General features: G+C 36.0%; 2 protein-coding genes across 10 annotated transcripts in view; one reads left to right on the top strand and one right to left on the bottom strand.

The window, feature by feature from the left end:
- Positions 1-17,485, top strand: part of LOC121730600 (guanine nucleotide exchange factor DBS-like) — a 116,433-nt gene that overhangs the window by 30,271 nt on the left and 68,677 nt on the right. For 8 of the 9 annotated variants that reach the window (XR_006036132.1, XM_042119711.1, XM_042119710.1 and 5 more), the window contains exons 2-10: positions 7,494-7,686; positions 10,274-10,364; positions 10,836-11,066; positions 12,869-13,002; positions 14,266-14,385; positions 14,728-14,848; positions 15,916-16,066; positions 16,346-16,500; positions 16,930-17,100. Coding sequence is in view for 8 of the 9 variants with exons in the window: in XM_042119711.1 (XP_041975645.1) it covers positions 7,494-7,686; positions 10,274-10,364; positions 10,836-11,066; positions 12,869-13,002; positions 14,266-14,385; positions 14,728-14,848; positions 15,916-16,066; positions 16,346-16,500; positions 16,930-17,100 (1,367 nt within the window). In the remaining variant the exon portion in view is untranslated. Of the gene's footprint in view, positions 1-3,666; positions 3,763-7,493; positions 7,687-10,273; positions 10,365-10,835; positions 11,067-12,868; positions 13,003-14,265; positions 14,386-14,727; positions 14,849-15,915; positions 16,067-16,345; positions 16,501-16,929; positions 17,101-17,485 lie in introns of those variants that run through there. The other variant, XM_042119712.1, reaches the window with a different exon arrangement.
- On the bottom strand, positions 14,880-15,717 carry LOC121730604 (E3 ubiquitin-protein ligase CCNB1IP1-like). The gene has a single exon (XM_042119719.1). The coding sequence runs from the start codon at positions 15,668-15,670 to the stop codon at positions 14,903-14,905; it is 768 nt and encodes a 255-aa protein (XP_041975653.1). The 5' UTR covers positions 15,671-15,717; the 3' UTR covers positions 14,880-14,902.

Below are 17,485 nucleotides of genomic sequence, written 5' to 3'. Positions count from 1 at the left end.
TTAAAAATTTGCTTAGAAATTAGAATAATGCTGAGCACCTGATTGTCTTACAAGAAACCATCTGTATGTCAGATGAACTTGTAAAAAGTCGGTCCTGTGCCTGATTCCTCGCCAGTAGAGTCGGTCATCCGTTACGACTTACGACTTACGAAAGAGAGATCCTCCGCACACATTTGGACATTTTTATCATGCTTTCATTTAGATACTACTTCCCTTATCCCACGGTCTACAATCATACAATACTTATTGTGATCCACATGATCGAACGTGGCTTATCTGCCTGAGCATTGTTATCTGTTGCCTACGCCACTTTAATGCGCTCTACTTTAACCTGCGATTCCTATATTATTGGTCTATATTTTTGCTACTGTCATGGGATATGATGAATTCGACGTGTTGTTCTTGTTGTTGAGTTCATAATAAAGTCTGGTCTAGAATATAGATAGACTGAAATTTGGACATTGATTAGATTTTTGAATCTTTAACACAAAAATAATATCTCGTTTCTATGGAAAATTTGAGTCGGAATTTTTTTATGCTTGTGTTAAGTAAGAGGAATTCCTCTCTAAACGCAATTTACATTTTACTAGACGTTCCGCGAGGCTTCGCCCGCGTAAATTAGATATTTCACAGACAAACTAGTCCACAAAAAATAGTCTATGATCCTTCACGTGGTCTACTTCTATCTGTGCCAAATAACAATGCTATAGTAGTTCGTGAGATAAGCCCTTTCAAATAATTTCCCCCCGTTTTTTCCACATTTTCCTCTGTTTCTTCGCTTCTATTAGTCTTAGTGTGATAAAATATTGCCTATAGCCTTCCACGATAAATGGGCTATCTAACACTGAAATAGTTTTTAAAATCGGACCAGTAGTTCCTGCGATTAGCGCGTTCAAACAAACAAACAAACAAACTTTTTTTCTCTATTTATATAATATTAAATATATTATTCAAGTACCTGTTACACCTACCGAGTATAGTCGCGAGACAGTGCAAACAGACAATTTAATTGGCTGCAAGAGTACTGTCTCGCCACAGTCCACACTACTCGGTAGGTGTGAATTTGTAAAATTGCCCTCATCATTTTATTTTATAAGCATGGATTTCCATGCTTGAATTTGTTACTTGTCTAAAAATATACATGAAATCTGTTTGTGGTGCATTTCGATATCGCTGGGCAGAAACAAAGAAAAACGTCTTCAAAGGATTGTGTTGTCGCACGTCTTTCAAAGTGAGAACGCCGCGCATGTTTAAACGAGGCTATCTGTTGCTATTTTAGTAGAAAGCTAAAGATGGTATTTGGTAGAAAGATGTTGAATCAAAAAGGCAGATTTATCTGATCCTTACATTTTGAAAACGTAATATTCTGGTTGTGTGATTTTGAAGATGGCTCCTAGTTAGCCTTCCTTAAAATTGGGTTCAATTTTCTAGTGATTTTCATAATTCGGATCTCTTTTACTCTAAAGAAGAGTCCAAACTCTAAAGTTAAAAAATCCCACTTAAATATACACTAAAGTTTACCTACCTATTTAAGTTCTTAGTTCTCCGTCTCGTAGTCGGTTGTACTTTAAAAAACTATTACTAATAATATTATATGTAACACAATTCACACCTATTGCAATATTTATAGCTTTATAGAATTCACAGGTAAAACAATAGCTCTATGTTTGATATAGCGTGCGAAATGGAAAAACAAGGCCTCCAAACTCGAGCACATAATCGGTTCAAAATTGCTCTGAATAATTCTCTCTATTTTCGCTTTATATTGTTGGAAAATTGGAATATACACTTTTGCTGGAATTTCTGGCTAGCAGTGGCTATTTTGCCTTATCAAAGCTTTGTTTCTTGCCAGTTGCCAAATGAAGAAGTAAACAAAATATGTACTTAATTAAAATGTACCCCGATTAGCAACATTAATGTTGTTTGTTTAATTCAGTCCAATTTCCTATCAAGCAGCAAAAAAATCTCATTTAGGTAAGTCTAATGACTCTCTTACCGAAGTCTGATAATTCAGAACGTGTATTAAATTTAGTTTCACATTTAATTAGAATGCTATTTTGTACTTTTATAGGAAACGGACTTCATCAAACATGGAACAAATCTACATTGCTATTTCATAGCATCGGAGTTGAGTTTATAGCATTTGTAGCGTATCTGTGTTATCCAAGGGCGAAGAACAATAGCTGCAGTCTGTTGTCAGTTGTCACACAAGATGAGCAAGAAACCGCTTTGTCAAGGCCAAGTACCGGTGCATCTTGATTCTTGTGCTTGCTACTTTTATGCCTAATCTGGCTTTGATTAAGAAGATATTTTCCTCTTATTAGGAGGGAATTAAAAATCAGTTTCGTGCTTGTGGTTTCGTGTAAGCAATATTGATTTTGGCTTTCGTAACTCACTTTGTAACTAGTGTTTAACAGAACTTTAAACTTTGAAGTCGCCTAAAACCTAGTAATAATAATAATAATAAAAGCTCCCACACACACCTGTTTCGGTGACGGTGCCCGGTTTCATTGAAACCAGGCCAGCTACGCAGGAGTAATTTTTATAGTGACCAAGTGTGTGCGCAGTACACAAGAGCACTCTCTATTCCTTAACTCTCATAACCCAGTGGGACGGACGACCGACACGACTGGCGAGAGATCAGGCGCAGGACCGACTAAAAAAACCTAGTACAATTTTGAGCAAGTAATAGAGAATGACAATTGCCAACTATGTATTTTTATGTGAATGGAAATAGCGTTGTGTAGTAATTTTTACTGATAGGCGTACAAGAAATAAGGTTGAAAGCATTCTGCTCAACAAAAAGAAAGCAAAGCAAAACGAACAACTTTGACCTTTGCAATTAGAAATTAGCAGGGCTGGTAGAGATATTTCTTGTAAACTCTTTTGCCTCACTGGAAAATAGTAATTTAGATGTTTAGAATTAGCAATGTGCAATAGAAGTTTTAAATAAAATATGATACCAGCAAGCTTCTGAAAAAACTTAACAGAACCTTATCTATGAGCTGTAGATAAAACATCAGTCCAATACTTTAGCTCATAGCTCATTGAGGAACATAATATTTTACCCCACAATGTCGGAAATACGATGGGATGTAGGATGCAGTTCGTCAAATACTGTTCCACTCAGTTTATTGGCTTTCCGCTGAGCTGGCCTCAATTAGGAATTAGATGGTTTGGATATCTGCATCAAACAATGCGCAGAATGCCCGCAGTAGCTGGATTGCTGGCTTGGACTTTTTGGTTTAGACTCACTAGTAGCTATTCAGATATTGCTTTTATTTTATATTATGTTCCGATTTCATCCGAAGATTAAAACAGCCAATATTAATTTCAGCAAGTGCTATAATATCGCCTTGTGTATTGGAACATGGCTTTTCTCAAGAATGAAGAATTAAAATGCTCTTTGCAAAATTTCAATGAATTTATTGACTGTCATTACTTATTAGTAATGACTCATTATTCATTACTTTTAGATATTTTGTATCGTCTGCATCGAACGCATCCATTGGTTCATTTAAGTGTCTTCTAATACAGATAGATTCTCTTATCAATCTGATAAAATTTTGAGATGCCAGAACGTCAGCCGCTGCTGTGAAGGCATGACGTATGTCTCGTGTCGTGCACGCGATTGTGAACTCTATGTTGTGGGGTGAGGATCGCCAAGGTCGATGTCGGAGCGAGACAGCGCTAGCGTGAGCGTGGTCGCGGCAGGCGCGTGCTGTCGCGTGCGCCGCAGAATGCAGTGCTTCGGATTCCACGGTAATGAGCTATTTTGCACCACATTCTCCGCATTGTTTATCAGCAGTACTGTTATCTGTATCGACACATGCAATGTTTGTTGTTACACGGAGTATTGTCACGAAGAAATTCCCGTGGATTTCTTGCTTAATACTTCGATCGCGGATTCCAGGAAATTGTATTCTATTGTTGTCGCGATCACCGCCGGTGCTCTTATGGGGCTTGAAGAATTAATGCCTAGTTTAGTTAGATACTAAGATATCATGTATTTGACAACAGAAGTAAGTACAAAAATAAAAAAAGTAAGTACAGAATATGGAACTTGAAATTAGTTAAATAACATTCATCAATTTATGAGCAGATTGGATTGGGGTCGGTACTCTAATATGAAGGAGCCACAATAGATCCATAAAGGCCGCAGTGATGTCAGGGCTGAAGTAACCTGCCTCTAATCTAAATAAAAACATCATTATTGATCATTATAACGTTTTGGGCCCTTGTTGTCAAGTAAGTAATTACATATTGTTATCTTGTAAGGTTTACGTGTACGAGTAATATCCATATTTTATGCATCAGCAGTCACGACACATATTATTTCTTATTTAGGTAATTTTGATAAACATTGGTGTAGAATATCATTGATTGGTGATTGTATTTCTTATAACCTTCAACTATAGCGAAAAATGTAAAACAAGGCATTCTATGATACGAATGACGACCACCATCTGGCTCCCAATTAATAAAGGTGGTCAAAATTATTTTATAGTTCCTTTAAATCCATTAATTGCTTCAATGAGTGTTTTCTCAAGCCGGCATGGTCAGTGCCTCAGATAGTAACTGTTGCCGTCGGTGGTTGGTTGCGCGAGCGCAGCGCCCATGTGTCTCTATCGAATGGTGTGGTCGATCAAATTCGCTGGATTTATAAAACGGCATAAAGGTGGTGTGTGTTTTTAGTTTTATATACATTGTGCATTGTCCATTTAATAATTAAGGAAGTGTGAGTGAAAAGCAGAAGCCAGAAAGACTGTTGAAATTCCAATAATCTCTATGTAGAGCTAATATTCCCTAGTTAGAAAGAAAGTTATGGATAGGTCTTTGAGTATTTTGTAGGAAAGGTCTTTTTCTTATTTTTATTGAATTCTTAATTTATGTTTTTCTTCACATTAAGGCCCACTTGCACAGAATTAAGTTAAAGTCAATCCTGGATTGAAATATTACATGCTTATGTTATTAATTATAATTGTATACCCATTATAAATAAATTATAGGAGACAGAATTGACTTTGTAACTTTATGTGTAAAATTGCTTCAATATTTACAAAAATAGTAAATATTGAAGCACTTTTACACGTAAGTTCTAAGTTTCAAAGTATATTATGTGATGCGTGAACTTACCTGGCTATAAACAGCTGCTAATAAGCATAGAATGGACACGTATTCCTAGAACGCGGCCGCTAAAATCGTTTTTGGAGAGGCATTATTCCGCCGTATAATTTCATAAGCGTCATTCAACCATACACGAGGGGCATTGTCTGGTGACTGTACGTGTCACTTGTCAGGCGCCAGGTACACAATTTCCTGTCGATATTGGAAGCTTGATTGGCTTATTATATTATGTACCATCAGAGATATTTTTTATAAAGGTAAATGGTGAAAATATACTTTATTCGGTTGCAAAGAAAATTTTCTTCGTGATTTGGAGCTCCACCATAACCCCAAATATTATAATCCTAGATACACTATTTACCTATAAGTATATTTTTCTAATATAACCTAGTACGTATAATGTAGTCTCAACAGTTAATTTTTTACAATGTAGGTCGAGAGTCGAGACATAAGAAATATTATTTCCTACCTTTTTAATTGACTTCTGAGTTCTGTGATGTTGTGTTTTTTTGAAAGCCTCTGCCACATGCTTTCATTTCATGTCTTGCAACTATCTGTAGAATTATTTCTCTTATTTATTTTTAATAGAGAAATTACTATACTTGTCGTCATTTCATTTGAAGATTGTAACCCTCATACTTCTAGGTCATCTGACATACTAATTCTATGAAGAACAAAAATTATCATTCTTCCAACAAAACAAAAGTATAATTACTCCAAATAGCTTTGATAAACTTCCAATAAACTAATCAAGTCCGAAGATTAACGAAATGGCGCAGATCAACTTCGGAGAACAAATCCAAGTTTTCCTCACGTATTTCAGTTGGTGAACTTCATTTGGATTACAATAAGATTTTCGACATCGTGATTAACATTGTTTACGCCTAATTCTCTAGGAATTATAGTATATGTTCTAGGGATTAAATGTTTTGACCACCGAGTGTAAGATTAAATTAAAACAAAAAAATTTAAAACCAAACTCAAAAACATCAACTTGCCAAGTTTCAACAGCATGAGTCTTTAAATATTTTTCGAGAAAGGTGGCTGTGATATACGAACGGACAGACAGACGTTACGAATGTTAATATGGGTTCCGTTTTTAGGGTTCCGTACCCAAAAGGTAAAAACGGGACCCTAATACTAAGACTTCGTTGTCTGTCCGTCTGTCCGTCCGTCCGTCTGTCTGTCTGTCTCCAGGCTGTAACTCAAGAACCGCGATAGCTAGACTTCTGAAATTTTAACAGATTATGTATATCTGTTGCCACTATAACAACAAATACTGAAAATAAAATAAAGTTAATATTTAAGGGGGGCTCCCATACAAGAAATATGATTTTTTTGGCCTTTTTTGCTCGTAATCAATAATGGTAATGACACTTGAAATTTTCACAAAATCCTTAATTATGTTTGTACTTTAGTAATTAACAATAAAATTAATATAAAGTAAATATTTAAGGGGGGCTCCCATACAAAAAACAATTTTTTGTCCACTTTCGCTCTATATCGGTACAAAACCCTTCGTGCGCGAGTCCGACTCGCATTTGGCCGATTATATTTTACTTTTTGGCTACGCAACCTTAAAATGAATATCAACTTAACGTATAATAATACCATTCATCATTAGCACATGTGTCTTTGATCTTTCCATAAAATGTTAGAAAAGTCTCATAGATACGACGAGATTGAATTCAGTAGTTCGATTCCAATTTGCCTCCGACTGGTAATCATTCATCGCTAAATTCTTTGGTCATCTGTAGGAGATTGATGGGGTAAACATTATCCCCGCCGCGCCGTGCCAAAACACAACTGGCCCACTTGGCACTTCGACGGATTCGATTAAATATTACCTGTACCTTCTGATTTATTAAGGGATACACTAACATTATACAATCAATAAAATTTACCGAGTGTAAGAAATAATTATGATGAGGACCATGTTTGCGAAGTTATCCATAGTACGCCTCAGGCTGGCCGCTACATTACACCCTTTACATTACAATCGTAGTCGCGTATATTATTGGTCATAGGCCAACGCCCAGAGAACCCTTTTGAATTCGAATTTCGATATTAGCAGCTTTAAAAAAGTAGATCAAAAATCAAAATTAATTCATCGTTTAAGAACTGTAAAAGCCTCTGTTTTCTTCGCGGGTTAGTCACTATTTTGCTACCACGTTTGTTACTTAAGGTGACTAATTATAATTATGTAGATATTATTATGTATAAGTCATCATGATTATGCTTAACTCCTTAAATTTTAAGGAGTTAAGCACAATTCAGGCTTAAACAATTTGCCACTTTTTTACTACCCAGGTAGCTTGTTAGTTCTCATGTCTGCGACAAAATAATTAACTTCTTATAATTTCCAGAGGCGGAGTGCGACTGCGGCGAGGATGAGGGTCGCAGCATCGGGGAGCTGCTGCTGCCGCAGTACGCCCTGGCGACAGGGGGTCTGGCGCGCGACAGTCGCCCCCTCATCACCTTCCCCGACCACAACAACTTCCACTCGCTATCCGCCCCTGAGTACCGCCGCTTGCTGCTCTACCTCACTTCAATACCGTCGTGAGTATCTTCAGTGTATCCATACTTGGGGCCTGTTTCACCACTTTCTGATAAAGTGCCGAATAGGCTTTTCACAGCTTTTTTGACAGATTCTCCATACTTCATCAGCTGTCAAGTGAAAGAAGAAAGAAGTAGTGAAACAGGTCCTTAATATTGTAAATGCTAATGTGTGTTCGTCTGTCTGTTACCTTTTCATGCCTAAACCGCTGAACCGATTTTTTGAATCCCGGGAAAGGACATAGGATGCTTTTCACCCCGGAAAAATTACGATTACCGCGCTATTAATGAATTTTGGCGCAACGGAGTTGCGGGCGTAGATGACTCATCGTTTATATTTTAAACCTTCGTGAGTGTCCATAATCCATATGCCATAGCGTGTTTATGAAGTCAATATTCGCCATAAATCCGCCTTGAGCAAGGTTGTGTGTTTTTACCAGATGAGCTTTGGAGTGCTGTGTATTTTTACCAGATGAAAGCATTTTTCGTCAAAACTTAAAAAAACCTACATTTATTGCTAGAGTATTTAAAGAATAATTGGAACTCCATTAAGGTGATATTTAAGTAGGACCATAAAATGATTTCGCTACAACATAATCCCGCGTTTCTCCTCGTATCGTTACGTTCCGATTAATGCCGGACATAATACGAACGTTATCAACTTATAATAAGGCGTCCAATCTAAATCTTTTACAGTTAGTTTTTGTTAAACCTAGACTTAGTATTATCTACATTCTACACCTGTTTCCTTGCACGTAAAGTTTTAAAAGCAGGCTCTATTTTGCGTGAAATAAAGTCGATTGTCAAAAATGCAAAACGACAGAGACAATTTTGTCGCCTTGTCGCGTGTGTGCTAAAAGAACCCAGATGAACCGCAAAAAAGATGAGAGTCGGTGATTGCTAATCTCCTACTTTTGAAGTAGAACACAGCTTATTACTGTCTCATTGTAGAATGTTCTCGAAAAGCTGATGAATACGTTTCAACGAGCATATTATGAGTATTCTATATTATACTTTATAAAATTCGTGGAATGAAAACCAAAGGCTAATTGTTTTAGGACAATAAAAACTAATAAAACCATACAAAATCGTTTGTTCCGTATTCTTTGTCTATTACGAATGTGATGTAAAGCTAAACTCTATGTCCTAAATCTATGTTAATAGAGTCCTCATAAATTTTTTACATTGAGCTGCACTCTTGACACATGGATATTGGATACCTGCTTCACTGAGATCTGTGCGTGAGATGCCTGGGTTTCCCGAGACCTAGTTTCAAGGAGTTGTACGAGGATCATCTATATTTTACATTCTAGATTTTTTTAATTACACATACAATATGTAGAGCGCTACTAACTTGGTAGCCTTGATAAAACTTTTGTAATAAGTACTTCATAAGTTTTAATTTTTATTTTTATTGAATTTAACTTTATGAATAATACCAAGGTGGGAGATGGCATCGACTATTGTTTAAAGAGTTTATCATTGCCTAAGTCCTAACCATCATCTACCAATACCAAAGATTGATTGTATTTATTATTATTATTATTATTTGTATCTTTTAAATTTTCTTTTCTCCCTTGTGGGGTAGCTACTGCAGTTGCGGGCTTGTGGCCAAACAACTGCAAGTAAATGTGAAATTAAGTGATGGATAAGAATTTTCGGCCAATTCGGCATGTATTTAAGATGACTGCTTTCTGTAAAATTATGTATGTAAGTGGATCTATATTAAGTGTTTTGAGTGATGTGTGTAGTGTCTTAGGTATGATGCCTGTGGTTATTATTACTTTCATTCACACGAAATCAAGATATTTCGGTTTGGGCGTAAAGAGGTAAAGACAGACAGACGGATAGACTTTTGGATATTTTATAATATTAGTATGGAAATATGGATATGGATAATGTTAGATACAATATTATGTACATGTTTGACCCTAACCGCACCACATTCCGTCTGCGGCTAACCTCCCAAGAAGGGAATTTCGACTGACATATGGATCGTGTTTCCTCACCTAATTGAAACATGTTGTTAATTTATAATACGTCCCGTATATAATACTGTCCCGGCAAACGTTTCTTTCCCTTTGTATTTCGCCCGTATTATTTTATTGAAGTGACTAAATAAATATGTCACCATGGCAACGTCCATCGCTATCCCGTCGCACAAACAATGGTCGCCGTCAGCCTCGAGCGGTAATAATTTACTATTATTTATTCAACAAATGTACTTATCAATATAAAAAGTACCCAGTAGCCGATTCTCAGACCCACTGAATGTGCATATAAAATTTGGTTAAAATCAGTAAAGCCGTTTCGGAGGAGTACGCGGCCTAACATTGTGACACGAGAATTTTATATATAAGACAAGCTGTTTCCCGCGACTTTGTACGGTTAATGTTGAATCTCGCAGGAATCGTGCATTTTCGATAAAAAGCAGCCTAATGAAAATAAAAAGGTGCCTATTGTTTTTCCCCATGGTCTATAATAATCTGCGCTATATTTTTTCCAAAATTAAAACCCTTCCAGTTAATTTAGTGACCAAAACATAGAATTTTTTAACAAGTTTTCTTAGACTCTATTATTTTGTTTTCAGATTACTGGAAGCAGAAATGGGGTTTCATCTAATAATAGACCGACGGAAAGACAGGTGGAATTCTGTGAAAGCGGCTCTACTTAGGATATCAGTGAGTATGGTATTTGGTCATACAGTTTTATAAAACTTTGGTTCTTGATTCAAAAGTTCGATTCCCGCATTGGAACTCTTTTAGATATGATAGTCTGCAAAAATTGGTCCTGCACCTGATGTTTTGTTATATAGTTGTGCCTTGTTGAGTGCCAAAGTTTTTAAGCCGAATATCAGTCATCAAAAAGTACCCCTAGTGGTAAAAAAATCCCACCAGAACAATACATTTAAATACAAAGTTACAGTCAAGATTAATGTAGAATTAATAGCACACTAGACTTATCTTAATAACATGACAATTATTTGCGAAATAAAATATTACATTGTACAGGATTTGGTAATTGTAAAAAATCACTAATTGTAGTAACTAATTCGACATCTCATAGTGACACGCGTGAATCGTGATCTCAAATCTCAAAAAAACTCACGCGCAACCTCTCGAGAGTGTTGAAACGACTTCTAACATTTCCAGGAATTTTTCCCGGGCATTATCCACACGGTGTTCGTGCTGCGACCGGCTAGTTTCCTGCAGAAGGCGCTGTCTGAAGTCAGCAACAAGTTCTTCAAGGAGGAGTTCCGGTTCCGGGTGGTGGTGTGCTCGGCGGTGGAGGAGTTATACGAGCATTTTGACAGGAGCCAGCTGACGCCAGATCTGGGGGGCGAGATGCAGTACTCGCACTCGGAGTGGATACAGCAGCGGATAGTAAGTGTTGCCTTACTCCCGAGTCCCGACAGAATCAGTAGCTCTACCATGACTTTAAAGCTATAGTATTTTTCGATACTCGATACCGACTACCGTAAATTTTTAGTATGGCAAATTAGATTTTAGTTCCGCAAGTAACCACTAGAGGCGCTATAAAATTTGCCATATTAAAAATTTACGGTAGTCGGTATCGAGTATCGAAATATACTATAGCTTTAAACTCATGGTAGAGCTACAGGAGCCGTACAACTCTAACATACGTGAAATGACGTTTATATAGTAGGACGCGGCATTCCGATTCGATCGTTTGAGTCTCAAAACGGTTTCGTTGTAGGCCTCGAGAATCGAATCAGCTCGATCTCAAAGCTTTCTACTTCCGACATTTATACTAGCGCAAAATTGTGCTGCGGCTCAATTTGGAACTAATTCTTGAGATTCCCACTCCTGACAGCTATACTAGCGCACGATCCTGCTGCGGCTCAATTTGAAACTAATCAGGCTCGTAAATCAATACTGCTGATTTCTCAATATCCTACCAAGTACCAGTTCTGACATCAGAAAAGTAGGTTCAGGAAGTATTTTGGTTGTTCGCGTTAAGTGTGCAATGAGTTAGTGTAAACATCTTAATTTTTAGTAATTTGACTAAAGCTTAATTATATTGGCGAATTTGGTCTTAAAGCCATAATATTCTTATTTATTCTTATATTTCTTCCACATTCGCATAGTGGCTTTTTGCACTTATCTGAAGAAACTATAAAATATGTATGGTAGTTAAAATACACGCGTTCTACGAAGTAGCACATTACTGCCACACAAACGAGGTATCTTTCGAGATGATATCGATATCTTCTGTTAGATAAAAACTATAAATATGTTATGTTAGTCATACTTTTCAAACGATATCGTACTATCACCTCATCAGCACTTTCTGTGATTGTTTCTGGGAAAACCCGCGAAAACTTTTCATAATCATTGTCAGCATTAAACGATTCGTGTATAAAATAATAAACCGACGAACTTATAACTTCCTCCTTTTTGGAATTCGGTAAAAAATTTAGAAGAGCAGTAAAATGTATAGAAACAGATGAACTTTAAGTATCGTAACCCCGTTGTCTTAAGAGGATACACCAGGGGCTAGAGAAATGAAAAAAAGTACGTGTAATATCTATAGCTGTCTCCCTTACCTCAAGCCTATACCGCAGAATGCGATAGAGACAACTGCAGAAAATCAACAATTCGTTGTCCCCTGATTCCTTCTCCAAAACTTTAAACTTAACCGATTTAAGTACTTTTTTCATTAAAGATTAAAGAAATGCTTGAGCTGTGTTCCTATGTTTTATTTTTTTTGTATAATCTAGCCAAATCTGTTTTCTGGATGTCTGAACACAGCGGAAAATCTGGCCATTAAAAAAAAAGAAAACATAGGGACATTGTATTAGTGGCCGACGGCCGTAGATATTCAGCAAAAAAATTATAACTTTACTAGCATTATCCAGGGAGGAAACAGGGGACAACGTTTGTATGGAAAAAAGGGCGGTGTGGACTCCTCTTAATGTCAGTACCAGATTTTATAAAATCAACAAAAAGTTTAGTAATCGATTCAAACTACATTCCTATATTTCATTTTAGTACACAATATGTTCATTCTTCATGATGAAAACCTTGCGCTCTGAATCCTCAATGTGGATCAAACGGAACTTCCGTAAACGCTGATCGCTATACGGAAGCCTGATTACCCCAACCGTAACCTTACTACCGCCATCCTTTTCCTTTTTTTTTATTCTTTTTTTTAATTTTTTCAGGCGTTGGAGAAGTTTTCGACGCTGATGAAGGATATCTCCGTAAAGCTGGACAACTTTATGCACGAGATAGTGGATTGTGATATGGGCAATGATCCAACTCAAACCAAAGATTTATTGAACTGTCAAGAAACTAGGTTTGTACAAAGATTAACCTACATATTTTCTGAAGAAGTTTTTATTATATATTTGTAATTTGTCGCATACATCAGATTACCAAATCACTCTTACAAGAATTCATTCTTCCATACTAATATTATGAATGCGAAAGTGTGTTTGTCTGTCTGTCTGTCTGTGTTACCTTCACGCCCAAACCGCTGAACCGATTTTGCTCAAATTTGGTATGCAGATACTTTATGTCCCGGAAAAGGACATAGGATACTTTTTATCCCGAAAAAATGTACGGTTCCTGCGCGATAAATGAATTTCGGCGCCATTAAGTTACGGGCATCGTCTAGACTCCAGACTAGTGTATAATATACTAGCTTTTTTATTAGCAAAGTTTTCAGATTTATATTCATTTAGTCCTTACTTCGTCCGCGTCAGCAAAATGTGATAACGAAGATAATAAAAAAGAGAGAATTTTTCCGAACAAAATATATACAAAAATAAAATATATCCTCCTCCTTTATTGAAAGTCAGTTAAAAAGTAGCCTAAGTATACCTTAATTAAGGAATACCTTATTACATCAGCTATCTGCCAAAAAAGTCCCGTCAAAATCCCCCCAGCCGTTTCGGAGATTAGCCGGAACAAACTGACAGACATACAGACAGACAAAAATTAAAAAATATGCTATTTTTGTATATGTATCGAAAGTACATTCATATGCATGTAGTAAGAAACGGTTCTTTCAATATTACAAAGTTCAGACACTTCAATTTTATTTATATGTATAGATAATAGAAGGTTAAGCGAAAAGCTTTTAGAAAAGAACTTAGAAATCACGCAAACAACGCATTAATCGTAATAAAGCCGTTATTTTGGGCTTATGTCGAGCTTTACGCTAAAAGTTCGATTTTTCTTTATTTTGTCGTAACTTTACTTATAGTAACTTCTTGGTCATATTACAGTAAACCAACATAATTATTGTAGTTATAGTAATGTTATTCATGAGTCATGACTAATTTGCGTAAGTTTGGAGTCACTACAAGTAAAAAACTGCAAGGGTTGAAAAGTAACTCCCCTGGACAAACATTAATTTTAGCAGTTTAACTGTACTAGTTTTGTTTTATTATCATACTTCTCCGTTATATTTCTGGTATAGAGTGAAGACGATATTGTGTAAATACAGAACGTTGCAGGAAAATGAGTAAAGTAGGCACCTAAGTAGAATTTAAAAAATCAAACTGTTAATAATTTATTTTTGTCTATTTTTACATTATATTATTGTTTGTTTCAGTTATAAAGCTTTAAAAAGTGAGCTGTCGTCAGCGACGAGTCAGGGCGAAGAGTTGCTGACCCAAGTGAGGAAACCAAATCTAACTTATAATATTATTAGTCATGTGGCCGCTGTAGAACGGTACGTACTTTTCTTCATTTCTTATTTGTAGAGCCATTACGACAAATATCAAATTAGCTAAAGAACAAACTGATAGTAAACGATTACCGCAACAAGACTTAGACTCTTGGTGTTAAGCTCACTCAAAACTCAAAAGGGTGATGAAAAACTCTTACCGAGATCAATAAGTCACTTATTAATTTATCATTAAATCTTATACTGTGTTCTATATTAATTATATGTTGACTAACTGTTTTATAACATGGACCTTGTTGTCACTGTTTGGCGTTTTCTTGAAAGTGTTTTTCTATACTCGTACTTTACAGACAAATTATAACATGTTTGTTAATTGTTTATTTTCAGGCTTCTAGTACAACTTGAAGAGACTGAAAAACAATTTGATAACTTTTGGCAAAAACATTCCACGAAATTAAATCACTGGTTGAAGTTTAGAACATTTTTATTGAACTTTAAACAGATGCAGGTAATTACACTTATAAGTTATAAACTTATAACTAAACTAAGCATGCAGACTACGCTATGATTTTAGTGGCCTGAATTGAAAACTTGGCTTTCTTTTGGCACGAAAATCAAAAATTGGCGTTTTTGGCGAAAATATTTGACGCGAATCTTCGTTGTCTCTCATTGGTTTAAATACGAATGCGTCCGAAGCCGCCCTTTGTCCGACCAACTCTGATATGTCCATGCATTGTGCTGCATTGTCATTTTTACTAACATTCTGGCCGTGTATATCCCTCCGTTTATGTGCGTCAAGCTGAAACGCCAACTTCTGTATTTTTCTCGTCTTCTCCTCTAATAAGGCCGTCAACTCATCAGACTGCTTCTTTTTCTTTTTAAATTCTTCTTGTAAAGAGGCTATTTTTCGTTTCGCCGTATCCAATTCCGCTTTAAGTTTCTGTGCATTCAACGTATTTATTTCTTCCAAGCATTGGAGTTTTTCTTTTGAATGGTTGGCTAGGCTCTCCTGATATAATGTTTCCTGCTCAATTTGATAGGACCAGAACGATATCGCTCTCATAGCCACGTCCATGATGGTGTCCGGTTTTAGACCGGCCAAAACTATAGATTTGAATGTTTCGCTCGGCTTAAGATCAGCTTGGATGACGTCGAATTTGTCTCGTAGTTCGCTATTACATGCAGGACAAATTAATGAGTTGTCGATGTGTCTTTTAAATTCACGTTTGCCATGATCGACACAAAATGCATGTGAACACGTAGTAACCCATGCTTGGCTTGTTAGAGCTTTTCTGCACTTACGAAAATTACAAACGATATCTAAAGTCATTCTTGATTTGTTTCAATTTACCTAATTTTTGTTAATTGATGTCACGTTATGAGGTAATTATTAGCAAATAGCAATCAATGAATATTGTCAATTAAAATTTTTCAAAGTAAACAAATTCAATATTTTTGACGTTTATTTTTTTTATAAATATTTTTTTAAAACTTCTAAGCTGCCAGTAAACGTAAATTTTTTAATCCTCTTTTACGACACAGACATAGAACATACTAATTCTTGTTTTTTTCCAGGCTACTTTAGATAACCATTTAAAGACAGCTTGTGATATGACGGAAGTTGGTGAAACAGTGAACAGGGTTGAAAGTTTGATACAAGAGGCTAAAGATTTTGAAAAACTATGTAACTCTGACCTTGATGCAGCTTCTGCTGTTATTGACGAAGGTAAATTAAAGTTGTGTCTTATGCAGTTATTATCTTTTTGCTCTCTTTTTACTAGTAGACATGGATTATAAGGAAATATTAGTTTTTTGCTACACTCTCAATAATTTACAAAACTAGGTCCTGTGTCGACTTTGATGAAATTTAGTACAATATATCAAAGAAAATAATAAAAGGTTAAAAAGGTTAATAACCTTTTTAACCGAAGATATTTATAGTGCCGAGGGATTTATACTTAAAGTTTAACTTTTATATTAATTCTATTATGGTTTTTTGTCACAGGTGAAATATTAATGAAGGACCCACTTAGCTCTGTAGATCACATAGAGTCAAAATGTGAGGAGCTAAGAAGAACAAGTTCACTTCTCATTGAGAAAATTCAAAAAAGAAACGCCCTGTTAGTAAAAGCTAGAGAATTAATGGACAGAATTGATAAGGTAAACTATAGTAATTAAAATCAACAAGAATGTTTGATTATCTAGAAAAAATTTAAAGCGAATAGAAGAAATTTTAATCACTTTTGCTATACAAAATTGTTAATTAATGACATGAATTTTCGCAGAATCTTTTATTCCTAATGCTCCCTCAGAATGTGATTTGTAGCGCTCTTTATCCAATAAGACTTTGCTCTGATATAATCGCTTAAAAATAAAATTCTTAAGAGCATACACTAGGGGCGAGAGAAATTGAAAATAGGTATTTGAAAATGTATTGCTGTCTCACCAATCTCAAGTCTCCTACCGCAGAGCGCGATAGAGACAGCACGACAAAAGTTCTAATAAAAGAACAGAAAACAGGAAACAGGGGACAACGTTTGTATGGAAAAACGGCGGTGTGGACTCCTCTTAAGTATTTTTTTTATTCAGGCAAACGACTGGTGCGCGACGGGTGTAGAGATACTAGCTGCGGAGGGCGGACTTGCAGCCGTTGACAAACTTCTAGAAGACGCTAAATCCTTCGACCTGACCGCACCCGAGGAGTTCAGAGAAATGCTGATGCAGTCCGCCACGCAGGAAACGCGGGCGTTAGTTACACAGGTGAAAACACAGATGGCGCTAGTTGGTTGAAATGATCGAATTTCGAGTTTTTGAAAATATATTTTGAATTCTAATTGTAGTTTAGGAAATCGATAAAATAAAAATATGAAAGTTATGAGCTGTAAAAATACCGATAATTCTCAATTTGGTATTATACATACCAAAAATATTTCGAAAAGACATCTAAGCGCAAACGGGCTACTGATACAGTACAGTGTGTGTGTCATAATCAAACTAATTAATAAAAATGACTTTTATTAATTAGTTTGATTATGACACATCACACAAAACATTCTGCGCAGAATAGGTAACACGTTTTTAATGAAATTGACGTATTGCCGTTTATTTTATCTTCTAGGGGGAGGCAGCTGCCCCCCCCCCCCCC

Source organism: Aricia agestis, chromosome 9 (assembly GCF_905147365.1).
Source record: "Aricia agestis chromosome 9, ilAriAges1.1, whole genome shotgun sequence".
Lineage (NCBI taxonomy): Eukaryota > Metazoa > Arthropoda > Insecta > Lepidoptera > Lycaenidae > Aricia > Aricia agestis.
Note: the sequence above shows the minus strand (reverse complement) of the source record. Positions and strands in the feature narration are given on the sequence as shown.

Bases quoted from the DNA above. Each gene is read 5' to 3' on its own strand.
- LOC121730604 (XM_042119719.1), bottom strand. From the start codon at position 15,670: ATGACTTTAGATATCGTTTGTAATTTTCGTAAGTGCAGAAAAGCTCTA.